The following is an 18,950-nucleotide window of genomic DNA, read 5'->3' as shown; positions in this document are numbered from 1 at the left end:
ATAAAATAAAGAACTTTGTCATTTGAATCATTTTGCCTCCTGTGTCCTATGTTAACCCTTTCATGCATGAATTATGAGAACCTTAATCAAGATTTTTTTTTTTTCCTGAGTGTTTTTATTCCCCTTTAGGCATGAAAAAAACCCAATGTGATTGAATTTTTTTTTTTTTTTATTAACTGATTTCACATGGAGTTACAAAATCATCCATTTAATTTTGGAAGCAAAGAAACATGTACCTACTGATACACTGTGTGAAAACTATGAGATAAAAACATTTTTAATGCTGCTAATTTGATGTTTTCTCACATTTCAACAACACTTGCATGGAGATTATATGGAAAAAAAACAAAACAAAAAAAAAAAACAAAACAAAAAACAAAACTGTTAATTGCAGTTTAATAACAGCTTGCTTTTTTTTTTTTTTTTTTTTTTTTTTTTTTTTTTTACAATCAAACATGTTAGTGCAGATCAGGTTTATCTAAAACAGCAAATTTACAGTAATGGTATGAATTTCAGTGTTTGGATGATGCATAAGCGTCCACTGTGTTAATTGATATGGAACTAAAACAGCAAAATCCATATATATACAGGGTGGGGAAGCAAAATTTACAATATTTTGAGGCAGGGATTGAAAGACAGTGTATGACCAATTAATTTATTGAAAGTCATGAGAATTTATTTGCCACAAGAAAATGTACATAATAGAAAATGTTTTTATTCTATGTGTCCTCCTTCTTTCTCAATAACTGCCTTCACACGCTTCCTGAAACTTGTGCAAGTGTTCCTCAAATATTCGTGTGACAACTTCTCCCATTCTTCTTTAATAGTATCTTCCAGACTTTCTGGTAATAGTTTTGCTCATAGTCATTCTCTTCTTTCCATTATAAACAGTCTTTATGGACACTCCAACTATTTTTGAAATCTCCTTTGGTGTGACGAGTGCGTTCAGCAAATCACACACTCTTTGACGTTTGCTTTCCTGATTACTCATATGGGCAAAAGTTTCTGAAAAGGTATGGATAATAGTGTTAGGTATGATTATGACATCAGTATATGTTTGGTTTCAAAACAATTGACGTAGTGCCTGCTGAGAAAAAACAACTAAATGTTCATTGTACATTTTGCTTCCACACCCTGTACAACAGAACAACTGTAGAATAACTGTCCACTGTAGTGACCACCATGCATGAAAGGGTTAAATATGTTGCAACCTTTGGGTCATTACAATGATCATACAAATCACTAGCCTCATTGCATAAAGTCCTATTTTTGGCCAAATTGTGTTATGTGCATAACGTCAGTCTCCTAAAACTACTGATTCATTTCATGGAGATATCACAATTTGGCAAAAAATATGACTTATGCAATTATGGTACGAGGAGAGGGCAGAGGGAACAGTGAGGTGGATGGAGGAAGATCTGAGGGTGTGAGAGGGAGAGGAAACATGAAGGAGGTCAGACAGATACAGAGGAGCGAGCTCATGGATGGCCTTGAATGTTAACAGAAGGATTTTAAATTCAATGCGGAGCTAGTGGAGATGTTGCAGGACAAGCGTGACATGGTGAGTGGAGGGCGTCCTGATGATGCGAGCAGCTGAATTCTGACCCATTTGAAGTTTATGGAAGGATTTGTGTGTGAGACCAAAGAGGAGACAACTGTAATAGTCCAGGCGAGAAGTGACTAAATCAGTGGTTCCCAACCTTTTTTGTCTCATGACTCCATTTTAACATCACACATTTCTGGCGTTCAAAACGGAGACTTTTTTTTTTTTTTTTTTGCCAAAATAAATTTGTTTTTGTTTTTTTGATCATGTAATAGTTTGCTATACTATGTTGCAAATAAATGTTAATTTTAGATGACATTTAGTCTATATAATGTATATTATGATGGACGGAGGCAGAAAAAACAAGAACTGAAACTATGAATTACACTGGTCAACAACAAATGTATTGTTTCAGTTTTTTGAGCTGATTTAGGATCATTTTGGTGCTGAATCCAAAAATCACATTAATTTTGCTCAATCAGGTCAACTTTCTGAACTATGCTACATATTGGCTTTTTAACATTTTTGCTTACATTTATGGGCATTTTCACATATGATACAAAATTCTTTCATATTTCTTGCAATAAACGAGTTCTGAAGATTTTACTTTTGCCAATTTATGATTAATAGTTTTTTTTAATATTACAGGTGAATGAAATGGCTTCCACTAGAAGATCTTGCAAAAATAAGCCTGACGTATTCTGCTACATCTGCGGTGAATACACCATTGTACCTAACAGGAATCAAGTCACAAGTTTCATAAAGTGTGCTTACCAATCTGATTTTGGTATTAATTATTATATTTTGTGAGAAGATCAAATTTTTCCAAATCAAATTAGCAAAAAAACCCTGACCTGATTGAGAAAAACAGATGTCATTTTTGGATTTAGCGGTGCAAAATGGTCCTAATTCAGTTGGAAAAACCGAGACAACTTGCAAAAAACATTTTTTTGTAACCCAGTGTTATGAAAGAGCTGCAGCATCTGAAACCGACCACAATGAACATTTGACAGATAAACAGAACCACAGTGCTGCAGTTTCACACTCACAGTTTGTCTTTTATGGACTGGGATTGTCTCTGCAAACCACCATGTATCTTTTATTAGTAAGTTTTTATTATTATTTTTATCAATTACTAGAAATTTCAGGCGACTCCAAGATTGAAAAATACTGGACTAGGCTGTGAACGAAGATAACAGTGGTACGGGGGGTGAGGGGGGGTGGAGGCGCTTAATGTTACATAGGTGGAAGTATGCATGTATTATTAACAGTATAAGCAATTTAACATTATAAAGAACTGTTAAAATGTCTGAAAATTACAAGCATCTACTTGCGTTCCATAATTTGGATTGTGTTGATTTACTTTTCAGGAAAAAATGCTTTGTTAAAATATGTTTGAGAGTAATTTTATTTGCAAGGCTTTCGTCAGTTTTGACACCTGTAACACTTTCACATGCATATGAAACAGTACAGAATAGATATCCTGGTTTACCCCGAATAAAAACACAACTACAGGTTTAACCAGCAAAAAATGAAAGAAAACAAACTCCCAAAACAATTCAAATACATTCTCTGGATATTTTAGTTCATGTTAAAGAACCTTTTATTTATTTGTGCGTTTTCTAGCCCATCTTTTACTGTACACTTATCAGATAATGTGTTTTGTACTCATTCAAATTATAAATAAATAGGATGATTAGTGTATTTTCAATGTGCTAATTATTTGCATTTGACTCTACAAATCAGTTATATAAGATTAATAAACCAGCAGCATCAGAATAATATTCTCTAAATGTCGTGAGTAGATGGTTCTTTACAGCAGAAACAAGTTTATACTGTGAATTTCATAAAGTGTGAATTCCATATTATATGTACATTCAACAGAACAGACATGAAAATGTATACAATTATGTTTGTTCATACTCCTGTGCTCTGTTTATTGATTAATGCTAAACTGATTCATTAGAAATAGAAAAACCTGACGTGTTCTTCTGTCTAATTTCTTGTATTTCTTGTGGTTTATTGGTTCGTGCAGCGCAGGAAGTATCCGTTCCTCAGAACTCGGAACAATCTGCCGCTCCGATAGTCGTACTCGAACATGTACGGTCCGCTGTAGATGTAGGTGAAACCTGAACGGCAGAAGGTCAGGGTTAGTGTTTATGTTGGAGAAGGTCAGACCGAGGAGTTATTCATTTAGTAGAAAAACCACGATGGTGCATTTTTACTGTCTGTAACTGTAACGTTCCTCACCTTTGTACTGGAACGCTGCTGTCACCTTCCCGTTCAGACCTGAGAATTTCCCGTCGACCCGTCCGTATCCCTCTGTTCTCTGTTTGGCCTCATCATATCTAAAAAATACAAAAAATATCATGGGATTCAGATTCAGATTCCTTTATTGTCATTCAAACATGTTTAAAAAAAAAACATGGAGGCTAATTTACAAAAAGCTGCGGCCTTGGCATCCTTACTAGCTAAGAGTACCATTCTCTTCAAATGGAAGGACTCATCACCTCCAACACATGATCAACAGATCAAGGTTATTATCGTAAACGAAAACTAACGAAATGACGAAAACTATAATTGAAAAAACATCTTCATTAACTGAAATAAATAAAAACTATAATTAAAAGAAAAAAACTATAACTGAAACTGTATTGTGTGCTTACAAAACTAACTAAAACGTATAAAAATTTGGATAAAATTCCCTTCGTTTTCGTCTTTTTCAATGTCGGATTGATACGAAAGCAATTTATTTCGCTCTAGGAATTTTAGCTAGCGTCATCATGCGGTACTTGACGGTCCGTCACTTGTGTTCACTTGTAGTTTCCAGTCGTCTTCTGGTCCCCACTCTACCTGGAAACATGGAGACTAAAGTTGGGAGAAAGCAGCAGAGTCCTGTCTGGGATTTATTTGAATACGACGACAGAGAAGAAGAGAAAAGAGACGACAAAACTAAAATTAATACTAAAACTAAGCGTTTAGAAAAAAATGAAAACTAATAAAAACTAGCAAACCTGCTGTAAAAACTGATTAAAACTAAGTGAATTAGAGAAAAAAAGTCAAAACTAAATAAAACTAAACTAAAATGAAAAATCCAAAACTATTAGAACCTTCCAACGGATCAGAGACATGATGGTTAACATAAAGTTAGAAAAAATTAGGTGCACCTGAAATAACTCTATCAATAAATTTTACAAAATATGAGAGTCTCTTTTACACTGTGTGAATATGTTACCTGGCCTGGAACTTTAAATACATTTTAGGTGTTTATATTGTTATTGACCTGTTTTGTTTATTTATTTCTTTTCTTTCTTTCTTTAACGGTACCAGAATGCACTGTCTTGACTATCTTTTTATGCGTGTCTTGTTTATATTGTCCTTTTTTTTTGCCCTTGGGTTCTGTTTGTATATCATGTGCAGTGTCAAGCTCTGTATCATGAAAACATTACTTGAAATTATAAATGTTATACTTGCTAAATGAACAGTTCTATAAATGTTGAAAAGCTCTATAAATAAAGTTAAAAAAAAAAAACATGGAGGAAATGTGTGGACATTTTGCCACCGATTTCTGGACACTATCTCACATCACGTAATAGTCGCCCATAAAGAGCAGCGTCCTGTCAGAGTCCACATCATGGAAAGCAGCATCGATTCTCCTCATCCATCTGGGGAGACCGTGGCGGGTGAATTTTTTAGGAAAGCCGTCGACAAGATCATATCCAGAGTAAGCCCACACCCTGCGATCTGTGGAACCACAAAAACACAAAGAAATGTAGAGTCATAACAGACTGGGGCTGGAGATGGGTTCTGATTGGTTGCAGTGATCTGGGTTCTCCTGCAGGGGTCACCAACCCTGGTTCTCAAGAGCTACTATCCTGCATGTTTTAGATCAGGGGTGTCCAATCCTGGTCCTCAAAGACCTGTATCCTGCATGTTTTAGATCACAGGTGTCAAACATGCGGCCCGGGGGCCAAAACCAGCCCACCAAAGGTTCCAGTCCGGCCCACAGGATGGATTTGTAAAGTGCAAAAGACATTAACAGTCAAGGGCGTCAAACTCGAAAATAATAGCATAATAACAGAGAAAGAATGACTCCAAATTTTCTTCTTGGTTTAATGTGAAAAAAATAATATGATATCAGGCCTATAAATAATGGCAACACCAATTTTTTCTCTTTGATTTACTGCAAAGAACATTAAATTCTGATATCCTTTAATAATAAAACGTCAAAAACCTGAACAAATATGAACAACCTGAAATGTCTAAAGAAAAATAAGTGCAATTTTAACAATATTCCGCCTGTTTTGTGTCTTGGTAGATTTGATCTGTAATGCACATGTAGAAATCATAAGTCGAGGCATAATATTGATCAAATTTTTCTTATTATTATTTCTTCTTATTTTTCTACAGAAATTTAAGTTTTTTCAGGTTGTTCACTTCTTTTTTTGTTTGGGTAGTTTGTAAAATGTACATGTTTTCATAATTTAATGTTATTTTTGCATATAAAAAATTTGGAGTTGTCATTACCTCCGCCAAGGAGGTTATGTTTTTGCCAGGGTTTGTTTGTTTGTTTGTCTGTCTGTTTGTTTGTTTGTCTGTCCGTTAGTGTGCAACATAACTCAAAAAGTTATGGACAGATTTGGATGAAATGTTCAGGGTTTGTTGGAAATGGGATAAGGAAGAAATGATTACATTTTGGTGGTGATCGGGGGTGGGGGGGCCCACGGGGGGGGCCACTGATCAGCCTTGGCGGAGGTCTGCGCTCTCCGAGTGCTCTAGTTATTTATAGGCTATTATGTTATTATTTTACTGGTCCGGCCCACTGGAGGTCAAATTGAGCTGAATGTGGCCCCTGAAAGAAGATGCGTTTGACACCCCTGTTTTAGATGTATCCCTCTTCCAACACACCCAGTTCAAATGATAAGCCTATCATCCAGGTCTGCAGAAGCCTGATACGGACCCGTCTAAAACATGCAGGACAGTAGCTCTCAAAGACCAGGCTTGGTGACCCCTGTATGGCATATGGCATCACAGGTGTCAAACATGTGGCCCGGGGGCCAAACCCAGCCCACCAAAGGATCCAATCTGGCCTGTAGGATGGATTTGTGAAATACAAAAATTACACTGAAGATATTAACGATTGAGGATGTCAGAATCATTTTAATTAGGATTCCACATACAGACCAATTAGATAGGTTAGGGGCTGAAACATTAGACCCTGACCAACCATCTGTGAGTGTGAACTTCAGACTAACCCAGTCTTCATGTGCTATGGGAATTATGGTAAATACTATTTACGAACTCGAAAACTGCACACGAACACCCCGTCATGTAGTCTTTTCCACTGGAACGCTAGAAAAAAATAACCTTTGACTTTTTTAAACATGCCAGAGAGCAACAACAGATTCCCTGCAAATGATAAGCAATGCTTTTATCACCGTTCTGCTGCTGTTAGCTGATGATTTTGCATGTTTATAGCACACACAATTTGCAAAAAAAAGAAAGTGCAGAAACAGATTAATTCACATGTGCAAAATTCTTTTATCCACGTGGCAGGTCACGATAAATTGTGTCAGAAATTTTTCATTTGGCTACGACAACAAAAGCACTTGAACACAACGCAAATGGAATTTCAAATTTAAAAGTAGAAAAGATTATCTTCCCAATGTGTAGGTTGTTAATTTTTTTTTACACGACTTACCTTTAAATAAATACACTCTGTCTGATTGCCGGCTTTCATAAGCAGCGTCGATTTTGGTCGGTGCATTGGGCCAGAATCTAGTGATGAGGCTCTGCTGATATGTGTTGCTCTGGGGGTTGCTACGCCAGAAGAAACTGAAAAAAAAAACAGACATAGAATGTAAGTGATCAGAATCATCAGTGGGCTCCTGCAGATGTTTTTAGTCCCAGGGTGCCGAACACAGCGTTATAAAAACAGCTGTGTTCCTGTCGCCGTCACTGAGCTCAATAAGAAATAGTGACGTTGCATTTTATTAACTTATTTCAGTTATTTATTCTGTTTCTTTGCTCTATTTATTATTATTGTGACTTCATTTTTCTTTAAATTTTATGTTCTTATCCTGGTTTTTATCCCAGACTTTTTTTTATCCTCTCTGGGTTTTTAATTGTGTTTTATTGCATCTTGTTCTTATTTATTTGATCTTATTTATTTATTTTATCCTTTTACTTATCCATGCTGCTATACTGATAAATGGTGGAACACTGAGCACTTCTGGCATACTCCCGCTGAGTATGCCAAGTGTGCCATAGAGGTCAACAAGAAGATCAACATCAGTTCATCTCAGCAGAGGTCATCCAACAGAGGATTCCAGCTCTCAACATCATCTGGGGATCTGTCCTGTCCATTCCTGGAATCCAGTCTGTTCACTGCATGAGGACGCAGTCCTTTGGTCAGGTTTTTGTATCCCACTACTCTGAGCAACCTGGACGCACCCATAACCTCCTTCCACAGCCTGAGCCTGAGCCTGTACCTGTAGCAGCTTGGTGGTATACAGTTGTGAAGCCTGACTAAGTGGTGTATAACACAAGCCATCAGCGTGGAGGAAGGTGCCAACATGATGCCGTGATCGGTGCTGAATATACAGACTTTACTGAGCATTAAATGTGCATTAAATGTGCTTAATGAATCACTTTCTACAGCTAATATGTGTCCTTTGTATATCTACGTGTAAATATGTATAAAAATGTATAAATTTGTTGCCAAGTGCTTGAATAAACTATTGAAACTGTCTTTTCTTTCCCTACATAACCGAAATTCCTAATTCCCTACATGACCATTCCATTCTTCAAAACTCTTGCCATAAGTCATAGTTATATTTTAAAAATAAAAAATGCATCCATGGTTTATTAAAGTAGACACCTTAAAGAACATCTCAGCAAATTGTCATAGTTAGGAGACACTTGCAACCGCACTTTTAAAACGTTTAGAAAAAAAGGAAAATTTAGATGTTAATTTTTGTTCCCTACATAACCATGCAGTTTTTCTCATTTTTATGGCGGAAGATAACGCTATATCTTTTGTTTCTTTTTATGAGCTTCAAGTACTAGTTAATACCTTTAAAATGATGTATTATTAATTTTTCTATCTTCAATACTTTTTGAATTACAGTATAAAATGTAGTCGGGCACTCCATACATAACTGCGTGACTTGACCCTCCTGTCTTTTTGTCCTGTCTGTAAATTTGATCAAGTACCTGCCGAACAGGTTCAATGTATGTCTTGCTGCAATACCAAAGCAATCACCTCGTCTGCAAAACAAATCTACCCACAGGTACAAATAAAGTAACCTTGAACCTTGATTGGCTCTGGGTCGGATACCTGTCCTTGAAGAAGAGCATTTCTCCTCGCAGAGTGGTGACGGCGTCCAGAACCATGGTGGAGTCACAGGCGTCGGGGGTGGCGGGGGGTTGGGTTCCAGGGTCATCAGGGGCCTGGGTGGGATTTGGACCATAAAGAGCCTGGATGCCCTTAATGTCGTCCCGGGGCAGAGTGAAGGTGTCGGGGTTCCGGTATGAGTACGTGGGATACATGAGAGCACCGGGATCATCCGAGTGGGACAAACCCAGAGAGTGACCGAACTCATGGGCGGCGACCATGAAGAGGACGAAACCTAGAACGAGGAGCACAGAACCGACATGTCAGCTCTGACGTAGATGTAGACGAACGGTGCAGGTCGTCACCGTTGAATGGAACTCACCTCTGTTTGAGCGGAAGGTGAATCTCTCATCTTCATCAAAATGAGCGTCTCCTCCGATTCCAGGAGATGGAGCGAAGGCGTGGGCGAGGGTCCCACCGGGTCCATCGAACGGGTAATAGTCATTATGTGCTGTGAATAATACGAAAAACATGACTGAAACCTGCTGAAACTGGAGAAAGGTTAGATTCATTATTACAGAATGACAGATCCATGTTCCCACAAACACAACAGCATGATGGAACAGTAATCTGTCACTTCCCTTTTTTTAAGGCTCATCAACTCATTGATCTGAGTCAGGGATGTCAAACTCATTTTAGTTCAGGCTCCACATTCAGACCAATATGATCTCAAGTGGGTCGGACCAGTAAGATAAAAACATAATAACCTAGAAATAATAACAACTCCATACTTTTCTCTATGGTTTAAAACAATTCCACTCCACTCAGCTGTAAATATGTACATAATCTATATAGTTTTATTACTTTCCTTATTATTTTATGTTGTTTATGCACTATTATGCATTCATGCATGTACACTTTTTCTTGTACTTTCTTCTGTTGCTGCCTTCACCATTAAATTTCCCTGTTGTGGGATCAATAAAGTCTCATCCAATCCAATCCAATCCAATCTGATCTAAAACAAGTCAATGTACATAAGAGTAGTTACATCTGCAAACTATCCTTTAAAAATGTGAGTAACATGAACAACCTGAAATTTCTTAAGAAAAATAAGGAATGTTAACAACATCATCTCTCAGTTTGTCATTTACTCGTGTTCATTACAACATACAGATCACAGTGGATCTACAAATACACAAAACATTTAATAACAGACAGAATATTGATAAAATTACACTTTTTTCTCCTAAGACATTTCTTATTGTTCATATTTGTTCAGGTTTTTTTGTTCACACTTTTTGTGAAAGGATAGTTTGTAAACAAACATTTTCATGTAATTTTACTTTTTTTCACTAAAACAAAGAGTAAAATTTGGAGATGTCATTAATTACAGGCTGTTATGATTGTATTGTAGTGGTCCGACCCATTTGAAATTGAACTGAGCTGTATGTGGAACCTGAACTAAAATGATTGTTAATATCTTCAATGTAATTTATGCATGTCACAAATTCATCTCATGGGCCAGATTGGACCCTTTGGTGGCCGGTTTTGGCCCACGGGCCGTATGTTTGACTATTCTTATCTAAATAATCACTTTAACCTTCTGAGACCTAGGAAATGTCAGCAAAGTACAAGCTTTTTTTTGTTTTTTTATTAAATAAGCGCTTATATTGGAAACATCATGATGCAACAGTTTTTTCAGATGCAGTTTTTAAAATTTTTATGGAATGTCCTTTGTGGTGGACAGTTTTCTTTTCTTTTTTTTTGTATAAAGTTGTGAAACTCTCATCCACAAATGTGGACAGAAAACCTATAGCTGGGTCTGAGGATGTTAAGACACACTGCTAATACAGTTCCATTAATAATTAACCTGTTCCTTCCAACTAATTTGGGTTAATTTTCTCCTATTTACAAACTTCTAAAGCTTATAATTGAAGAACCATAGAACAAAATGAATCAATGACATCTCATTTGAAAGGTGATAACATGAAGTTTCTTTTTCAGTATGTGGCTAAAATACAGCCTGAACTACATATTCTAGTCCCATTAGCTTCAACCATAATCCATAATCTTTCACAGGTGCTCTGGAATACTGTAAAATAATTATAGAAACTCAGAGAATCTAAGCTCTCTTACAAGGTTTAGTTTGTCTATACTGACAAAAGTTTTATTGTAGAAACTGGTGATAAAATGGCGACTAGAATGCCAGTGATCCAACGGGAATAGAGAAGTTAAAATACACTACACAAAGGCTGCCGGCTCTTTAACCAAATAAAAATTCCAGACTTTTTCAAAACTGCTATTTTTTTCCTCAAGAATGGTCTTTTACACTTGCATGCCTACTGTTTTGGTTGAAATTGGACCTGTTGTGTCTAGTAGAAAAGTTACATTTAATAAATGTAATAAATGTATGTATGAATAGATGCATAATTCACAGTAAATTATGTTTTACTGGCAGAAACATTTTCAAAACATGAAAATCACAATCACAAGTGCATGGATATCACACAAACAAGTTTCACTAGAATCATTCCAGTAACGACTGGTTAGTGAAATCATATCTAGTTTTTTATATGTTTTCCTCATGTAGTTCTTATCTTACAAGACAACGTGCCTTTGAGCATACTCTAAAATTCGACTATGAGAGAAACTGTTTTCCATACTTTCAAGAATTTCACACAAAATTCCAGACTTTTCTAGGTCTGGAAAACAGCTGAAGTACATATCTTATGTTAAATGGAAGTTGAATGTCTAAAATGTCAGATGGATATCACACATCATGAACCACAATGGAGAAGAGGAAATGTAATGTTATGAGTTGTCTGCTTAATCTTTACATTACAAAGTTGTTTTGCTTTTAGACTCTTTTTATTTTTGTAAGTCTAAGTAATATTCTGAGTAATATTCCTATATAAAAGTAATATTCTTTTTATTTTAGAGGTACTGAAGAGTCAGGTTTGATTCGTGTGTGTGTGTGGTTTTGATTGAACTCACACCTGCCTGTGCTGAACTCAGAGCAGAGGTCATATTCTACCTAAAAGATCTAATTTTATAGCTTTAGAAAGTAGTTGTGGTAAAGAGAGTTGAGCAGAAAAACCAGATTTTGAACTTGGGGATTTTTGTGGTCAAGACATGCTAGCCTAACAGTGCAGGTGTTAAGCAAAAGCTGTGCACATGCAAAAGCATGTGCTTTTCTTAGAATTGGCTTTTGGCGTGACTGACATGTTCTGCCCAGTAACTACCATTAACCAATAATAAGCATACGATGAATGACAACGTCATTGAATAATGGGAGTCTCAAAGAGTCACTAAAGACTATAAAAAGGTAACAAAGGAAGCTCTTTTTTGGCGGGATTTTCCTGATTCCCTCTGTGACAAATGTGTGTTTGATGCTAGATTCTTTTTGTAACTTTTTTTTATTTTTGCCTGAAGCAATAAATTAAGCTATTGTCTTCACTTTTTAAAACCTCAAACCTTCTTTTTTGGTGAATTCTTCATTTTCTCCTGGTTTGGTCCGTCCATCTGAAATGTAACTGATGAGTTAATTTAAATTACGTGACCCCCCTCTGGTAAGCAGCCTAAATGGAGTAGTCCAGAGCCATCGTTGGTCTAAAAATCTCTAGAACACGCAGCCTTTTGTCCAGATAACCTGAGATTTTTGGTACTGAGGTGGTTTAAAGTTAAAAGAAACTGGAACAGTAGTTCATTAACCGTAATAAATTGTGGTTTTTGAGATTTACTGCTGCGTGTTTACACAGCGTTTTAAAATTCCATACTTTTTAAGACTTTCAAGACCTGCACAAACACCCTGTATATAGGACCATTACATTCATTGAATAAGTTTGGAGATATAAAGTCTCACCTTGACCTTTTATAGAACCATGACCCAATGTCAACAGCATATCAGAGCTTAGTTTCATCAGTACTGTTTATTTTTACACAGACTGACTGAAGCTTTTACATTTCCAGATGTTTTTTTCTCCAAACAGATACAAGCGGTGGTACGTCATTTGTGGGATTGATATTTTGTTTTGTTATGTTCCAGTATGTTGAGAAAGATGCCTTATGTAACTGCTGTACAAACAATCACCGCAAGTCATTTAGGGATTAATGCCACTGAAAAATGTACCGTACATATAGAGGAGATGTCGACATACAGGATACGTACACTGTCAGATTCAGGGTGGAGCCTCTAAACTACACCACTGCCTTGATAAATATGATCATACTAGTCTACGAGTAAAAAAACAACAGAATAAAAGTAACTTTACCAAGTCTGAGTCAAAAATGCTGGTTGGCTGTAGTTTCACAGATACAGTCTTGGGTCAAAATGTGAAATAGTGAGAAGTAATAATAGAATGGGTTTTAGTCCAAATGAATGTTTGTGTCAGAGCAAAACACTGTCTGTACATTATAATACATTCACTTTACAGGGTCTTATACTGGAACATTTATAAATCTATTGGATAAATGGAGATAAATCAGTATATATGTGGAATAACACTTTGTCATATACATTGAAAACATCAGATAACCAGCACTTTGGTCATTTGTTTTCCAATTCATCTTATTAACGTATGTAAGATTTAGCACAATTAATGTCTGGGGCAGTTAATTTATAAAGAAAAATGTAGAACAGTGAATTGTAAGTATTGAAATATGTTCATAGATTTTCATGGATAATAATAATAAAAAAAAAAAAAAAAGAACAAAAATGAACAAAAATGAAGAAAGTACTTAAAATGAATAGAACAATCAACATAACAAAATATATATATAAAAAAATTGGGAAAATCATTAAAATGAAAATAAAATTACAAAATACAGAAAAAAAATGAAAAAAATAATCAACAAAAGGAACAAAACTGAATAAAATAATTAACAAAATGAATAAAATAATGAAAAAATAATGAGAACAATCAAGGAAATTACAAAATAATAAAAAAAGGGGGAAAAAAATCATCAAAAGGAGCAAAAAAAAACATATATTTGTCTAATAACACAGTCATATACATTGAAAACGTCAAATAACCAGCACTTTGGTCATTATTTTACCAATTCATCTTATTAAAGTATGTAAGGTTGAGCAGATTTTAGCTCTGAAGCAGATCATTTATAAACCAAAGACCATTGTAATCTGGTGAAGTGGTGGAAGTAGGTGCAAGGATGTAAAATAACAGCGTAGGGATGTAACGATTCGTATAATGATAAACCGCAGTAAAATTGCCAACGGTTAGTATTACCGTTTAAATTCTAATTATCATGATAACTGTGTTTGATTACCGCACTTTTCTGGAGAAAACGCCTATGTAAAGATCTGCTTTTATGTCAAATACTTGAGTATAGTTTTAATTTATTACAATTTTAATTGTATATACCTAATATTTGGAACCAATATTCACTTTTAAAGTCTTTGAAAAGGTTCGTTAAGCATCTGTGTGTTATTTATGCAATAAATTATATACATTTTTCAAATTGGATTTTATATTTTTTTTGTGTGTTTTTTGTCCTTTTATGTTGATATAGTAGGTTATAGTGAAAAAATAACAGGCAGTTGATATAAATGAAGTTCCGCTGTAAAAAAAAAAAGATACCAAACATGGGTATAGTAAACATTTCTTTAAAAAGTATATAAAGGTAAAATCAAAAGTACTGAAAAACTGCCAAAATAGGCTCAGACCACTAAGGGTTAATACTTGAATGTTTCTGCCAAGAGAAAGTGCATTGTGCCATTTGTTTTATTTGGTTTTTTTGTTGTTGTGTTTTTTTTTTTTTTCAAAATACAACTTGGTTAAATTATTTCAGTGTGTGTATAAGTACTCAAAGACATCATAGAACTACAAACAACACAAATCATATTCAAAGCTAAAAATAATCTACTACCAGGAAACATACAGAAATTATTCACTGAAAGGGAAGGGAGTTTTAATTTAAGGGGTAGATTTAATTTCAGAATTCAGAGGGTGTGCACTACTAGGAAAAGTTTGAGCATATGTGTGTGTGGTGTTAAAGTCTGGAAGAGACTGAGGGAGGAGCACAAGGAATGTTCAAACAGAAGACAATTCAAAAACACTTATAAGAACATGTTTTTCACAAGATATAGGGAAGAGCGTTATTAATTGTCATCATATGTTCACTGTTGTTTATGTATATATTTCCTACCTTGAGTAAGTTATTATTTGTTTATTTATTCACTAGCACAACTAAGAAAGGCATCGGTAAAAGATTATATGTGTATTTGTATGTTGTGTGTGTGTGTATATATATATATATATATATATATATATATATATATGTATGTATGTATGTACATATATATGTGTATATGTATGAATGAGTGTGTGTGTATGTGTGTTTGTGTGTGTGTGAATAGATATATAAATATAGAAGAGTAATGTAAAAGGAAGAGGGACATATATTATCAATAATATTGTAGGGAGAGAGGGTGGGATTAAATAAGTTGCACTTCTTCCCACCCCTTTTCGGACGTGTAAATGGAATTATTGTGCTTTTCTTCTGACCAAGATTGTTATGATTCTTGATATTTGTATTATTATGTATGTTTTGCTAGTGCATATATGTTAAATTTCATTGCATGTTTGGAATAAATCACTAAATTCAAAATCAAAATCTTTTTGAACATTCTGAGAACAATTTCAACAATACCATGATAATAATGATAACTGTGATAATTTTGGTCACAATAACCACGATATGAAATTTCATATGGTTACATCCCTCTAACTGGGCATATTTTATACTTACATCGGCGACCGAAGGAGATCATAATGTCTGCAGTGCCGCTGGAGATCTTTGTGAACCTCAGAGGAGTAACTTTGGCCCAAACCTGCAGAGCTTTGTCTATAGAGCTGTCGACCTCAGACCTGGACATGTCAGGTGTGTAATTCTCAATCCTGTAAAACAGAAAAACGTCCAATTAAAACATGTGCTTATAGATACTAGACTCTGCTTCTACTCTTCTCCAACACATCATCTCAGACCTGTAGGAGAGACTGTGTTTGTTCCATTTGAAGTCTCGTCCAAATGTGGAGTATCGGGCGATGTTGCCGTCAGGAACGCCACAGCGGGGCTTCTTCATCAACTCCAGAGTGTCGGCATCCAACGTCCCCGTGATCCTGAGACCGAAGAACCGCTGCATCTCGCTCAGCTTCTTGGTCACCGGGCTGATCCCTCGTCTGATGGATGGACCCTGATCCTCCGTCAGGTTGAAGAAGTTCTTCAGGTAGTTCTATAAAAGAACACAAGTACATGTCAACACCACAGAAATCATCTACAACAACACTGTAAAAAACAAAACAAAACAAAACAAAAAAAACAGTATTATTCCTGCAGCAGGGGTGCCGAAAAAATACTGTTAAATAATGGAAAATAACCATCTCATAAAAATACGGTAATTTTTCATAATTAAAATAGTTTTTTGGCCTAACTTTACATGAGATTTTGCATATTTTTTGACTTTTTAATGTTTAATAAAGAATATTTACATGTATTAAAACAATCAAATTGCCTATAAATATATATATAAATAATTTTCAATGAGACTAAGCTGTAAAATCCACTGATAAAAACTGTATTTGGACAGTTTATCAGTGCTTATACATGTTATACATTCACAAAAATACATTTATTCAACATTTTTGTTGTGAAACCTCCTGTAATTACTCAAGATATTTGTCAATTAACAAACAAGTCTGGTTAAACTGACAGAACTAATACTTCTTTTGTGGTTAATGGTCAGTAATTTTATCTCATTTTATTTTATTTTTTTTTACAGTATTAAACTTTTACAGTCTAATCTCATGAATAGAAAAGAAATATTTGTAAAATTATGATACATTTGCAAATGTATTTTAACTGTATTTTTCTGTGAAAAAAGAAAAAAATTTCTTTTAAAAAATTAAATTTTTTGGTTATTCACAGTTAAAGTTTTTTCATGTTATTTTACATTCGACAAGTAAAATCACAGTCTGTTTTTGTAATTTCATTGATATTTTTCTGTAGCTTAAAAATACAGGAAAAATTTGTAAAATAAACAGTGAAAATTCTGTTAAATTACAGATTTTTTTGACAGTGAAGGCTGTCAAACTCATTTTACTTAAGGTTCCACATTCAGCCCAATTTGATCTCAAGTGGGTCGGACCAGTAAAATAATTATATAATAGCCTATTAATAATGGCAACCCCACATGTTTCTCTTTGTTTTAGTGCAAAAAGATACTAAATTATGCATATATGAAAAAAAATTATCCTTTCACCAAAAAAGATGTGAATAACCTGAAAAAACTGACATTTCTTAAGAAAAACAGCTGCAATTTTAACAATATTATGTCTCAATTTTTCATTTACACATGTGCATCACATGCAATGTTACACAAACACTTAGTAACAGGCATAATATTGTAAAAATTTTGGAGTTTGTAACTACAATAAGAACATTTTCTACAATATTACATCTCAAATTATTATCAACACAACTTACAGATCACAGTGGATCTACAAAATACACAAAAAATGTAACATTTCAGCCCAATTCCATCTCATTTGGTTCAGATCAGTAAAACAATAACATAATAACCTGTTAATAATGACAACTCCAAATTTTTCTCTGTTTTAGTGCAAAAACACATGTAATTATGAAAATTCGAAAACAAATTATCCTTTCAGAAAAACAGAAGTGAATAACCTGACAAAAAATTACATTTCTTAAGAAAAATAAGTGCAATTTTAACAATATTATGCCTCAACTTATCATTTATACATGTGCATTATACGCAATGTTACACAAACATTTGGTTATAGGCAGAAAATTGTTAGAATTTTAGCATTAAAATAAGAACAATTTCTACATTACATCTCAGCTTATGAACACAACTTACAGATCAGAGGATCTACAAACGCACAAAACATTACATTTTCAGCCAAGTTTCATCTCAAATGGGTTGAACCAGTGAAATAATAAAATACTAGCCTATAAATAATGAAAAGTCAAATTTTTCTATTTAAGTGCAAAAAAAACCCCATTAAATTTGTAAAATATTTACATTTACAAACTATCCAAACAAAAAAAGATGTGAATAACCTTAAAAATTACAAGAAAAATAAGTGCAATTTTAAGTTAACAATACACACAATATTATGCCTCAGTGTATATCATTTATACATGTGCATTATGGATCACATCTACAGAGGCACAAAACATTTAATAACAGGAAGAATATTGTTAAAATTGCACTTTATTTTCTTTACACATTTCAGGTTGTTCATATTTGTTCAGGTTATTCACATTTTATTGTTAAAGAATAGTTTATAAATGTAGATATTTTCAGTGTAATGTTTTTTTTTTTTTTCACATTAAACCAAAAAGAAAATTTGTAGTTGTCATTATTTATAGATTATTATGCTATTATATCTTACTTTAGATCCCACTGGTCTGTATGTAGAACCTGAACTAAAATCAGTTCAACACCTTTACCATTAATATATTTAGTGAAATTTTTGCCCTTCACATTATTATTATTATGTTTATGTTTTGTTATTGGCAAATTCATCAAACAGGCCACACTAGACCCTTTGGCGGACCGGTTTTGACCCGTGGGCTGCATGTTTGACACCCCTGCTCTACAACCACAAATTAAATTCACCACAATGCATTAAAAATCAGGTAAATCATACACACCTGTGCAAAATCTTCATCTTGTAAAGTAACTGCCGTTGTTGGAACACAGTAAGCTGTGACCGCCAGTGATAATAAAACACACAGACTGAAAAACGTCATGTTTCCTCTTTGGATGCAATGCCTCAGTGCAGGATCCAGCTGTTATTTATAGGCTGAGACGGGGTTGCTTTGAGGAGCGGGCGTGTTGAGCAACAAGCATTTTAAGTCAGTGACTCAAGAAGTTTTCCATGTATGGATGACAGGTCGGGAGGACACGATCGACACTGATTGCTCAGTAAAAAATCCCTCGATGACACCCTGTAATTATGAGCACATGACACATAATATATCCCAACGAAACCACAGATCAAATATTAACGCCTGTCTTGCATCTTG

General features: G+C 34.6%; 1 protein-coding gene across 1 annotated transcript; it reads right to left on the bottom strand.

The window, feature by feature from the left end:
- Positions 1–2,934: 2,934 nt before the first annotated feature.
- Positions 2,935–18,705, bottom strand: LOC115432520 (collagenase 3-like). Its single transcript, XM_030153391.1, has 9 exons — positions 18,576–18,705; positions 15,881–16,128; positions 15,645–15,793; positions 9,262–9,390; positions 8,883–9,174; positions 7,245–7,378; positions 5,128–5,287; positions 3,794–3,891; positions 2,935–3,672 (listed from the first exon to the last, which is right to left on the bottom strand). The coding sequence occupies exons 1-9, from the start codon at positions 18,672–18,674 to the stop codon at positions 3,563–3,565; spliced, it is 1,419 nt and encodes a 472-aa protein (XP_030009251.1). The 5' UTR covers positions 18,675–18,705; the 3' UTR covers positions 2,935–3,562.
- Positions 18,706–18,950: the final 245 nt, after the last annotated feature.

The sequence above is a fragment of the Sphaeramia orbicularis genome, chromosome 14, assembly GCF_902148855.1.
Source record: "Sphaeramia orbicularis chromosome 14, fSphaOr1.1, whole genome shotgun sequence".
In the NCBI taxonomy this organism is placed as follows: domain Eukaryota; kingdom Metazoa; phylum Chordata; class Actinopteri; order Kurtiformes; family Apogonidae; genus Sphaeramia; species Sphaeramia orbicularis.
This window is presented reverse-complemented; position numbering and strand designations above follow the sequence as displayed.

Coding starts and splice junctions, on each gene's coding strand:
- LOC115432520 (XM_030153391.1), bottom strand. CDS start 18,674: ATGACGTTTTTCAGTCTGTGTGTTTTATTATCACTGGCGGTCACAGCT. Junction 16,129..18,575: donor AAGATGAAGATTTTGCACAG/GTGTGTATGATT, acceptor GTTCTTTTATAG/AACTACCTGAAGAACTTCTT. Junction 3,892..5,127: donor ATGGGCGACTATTACGTGAT/GTGAGATAGTGT, acceptor TGTATTTTTTAG/ATATGATGAGGCCAAACAGA.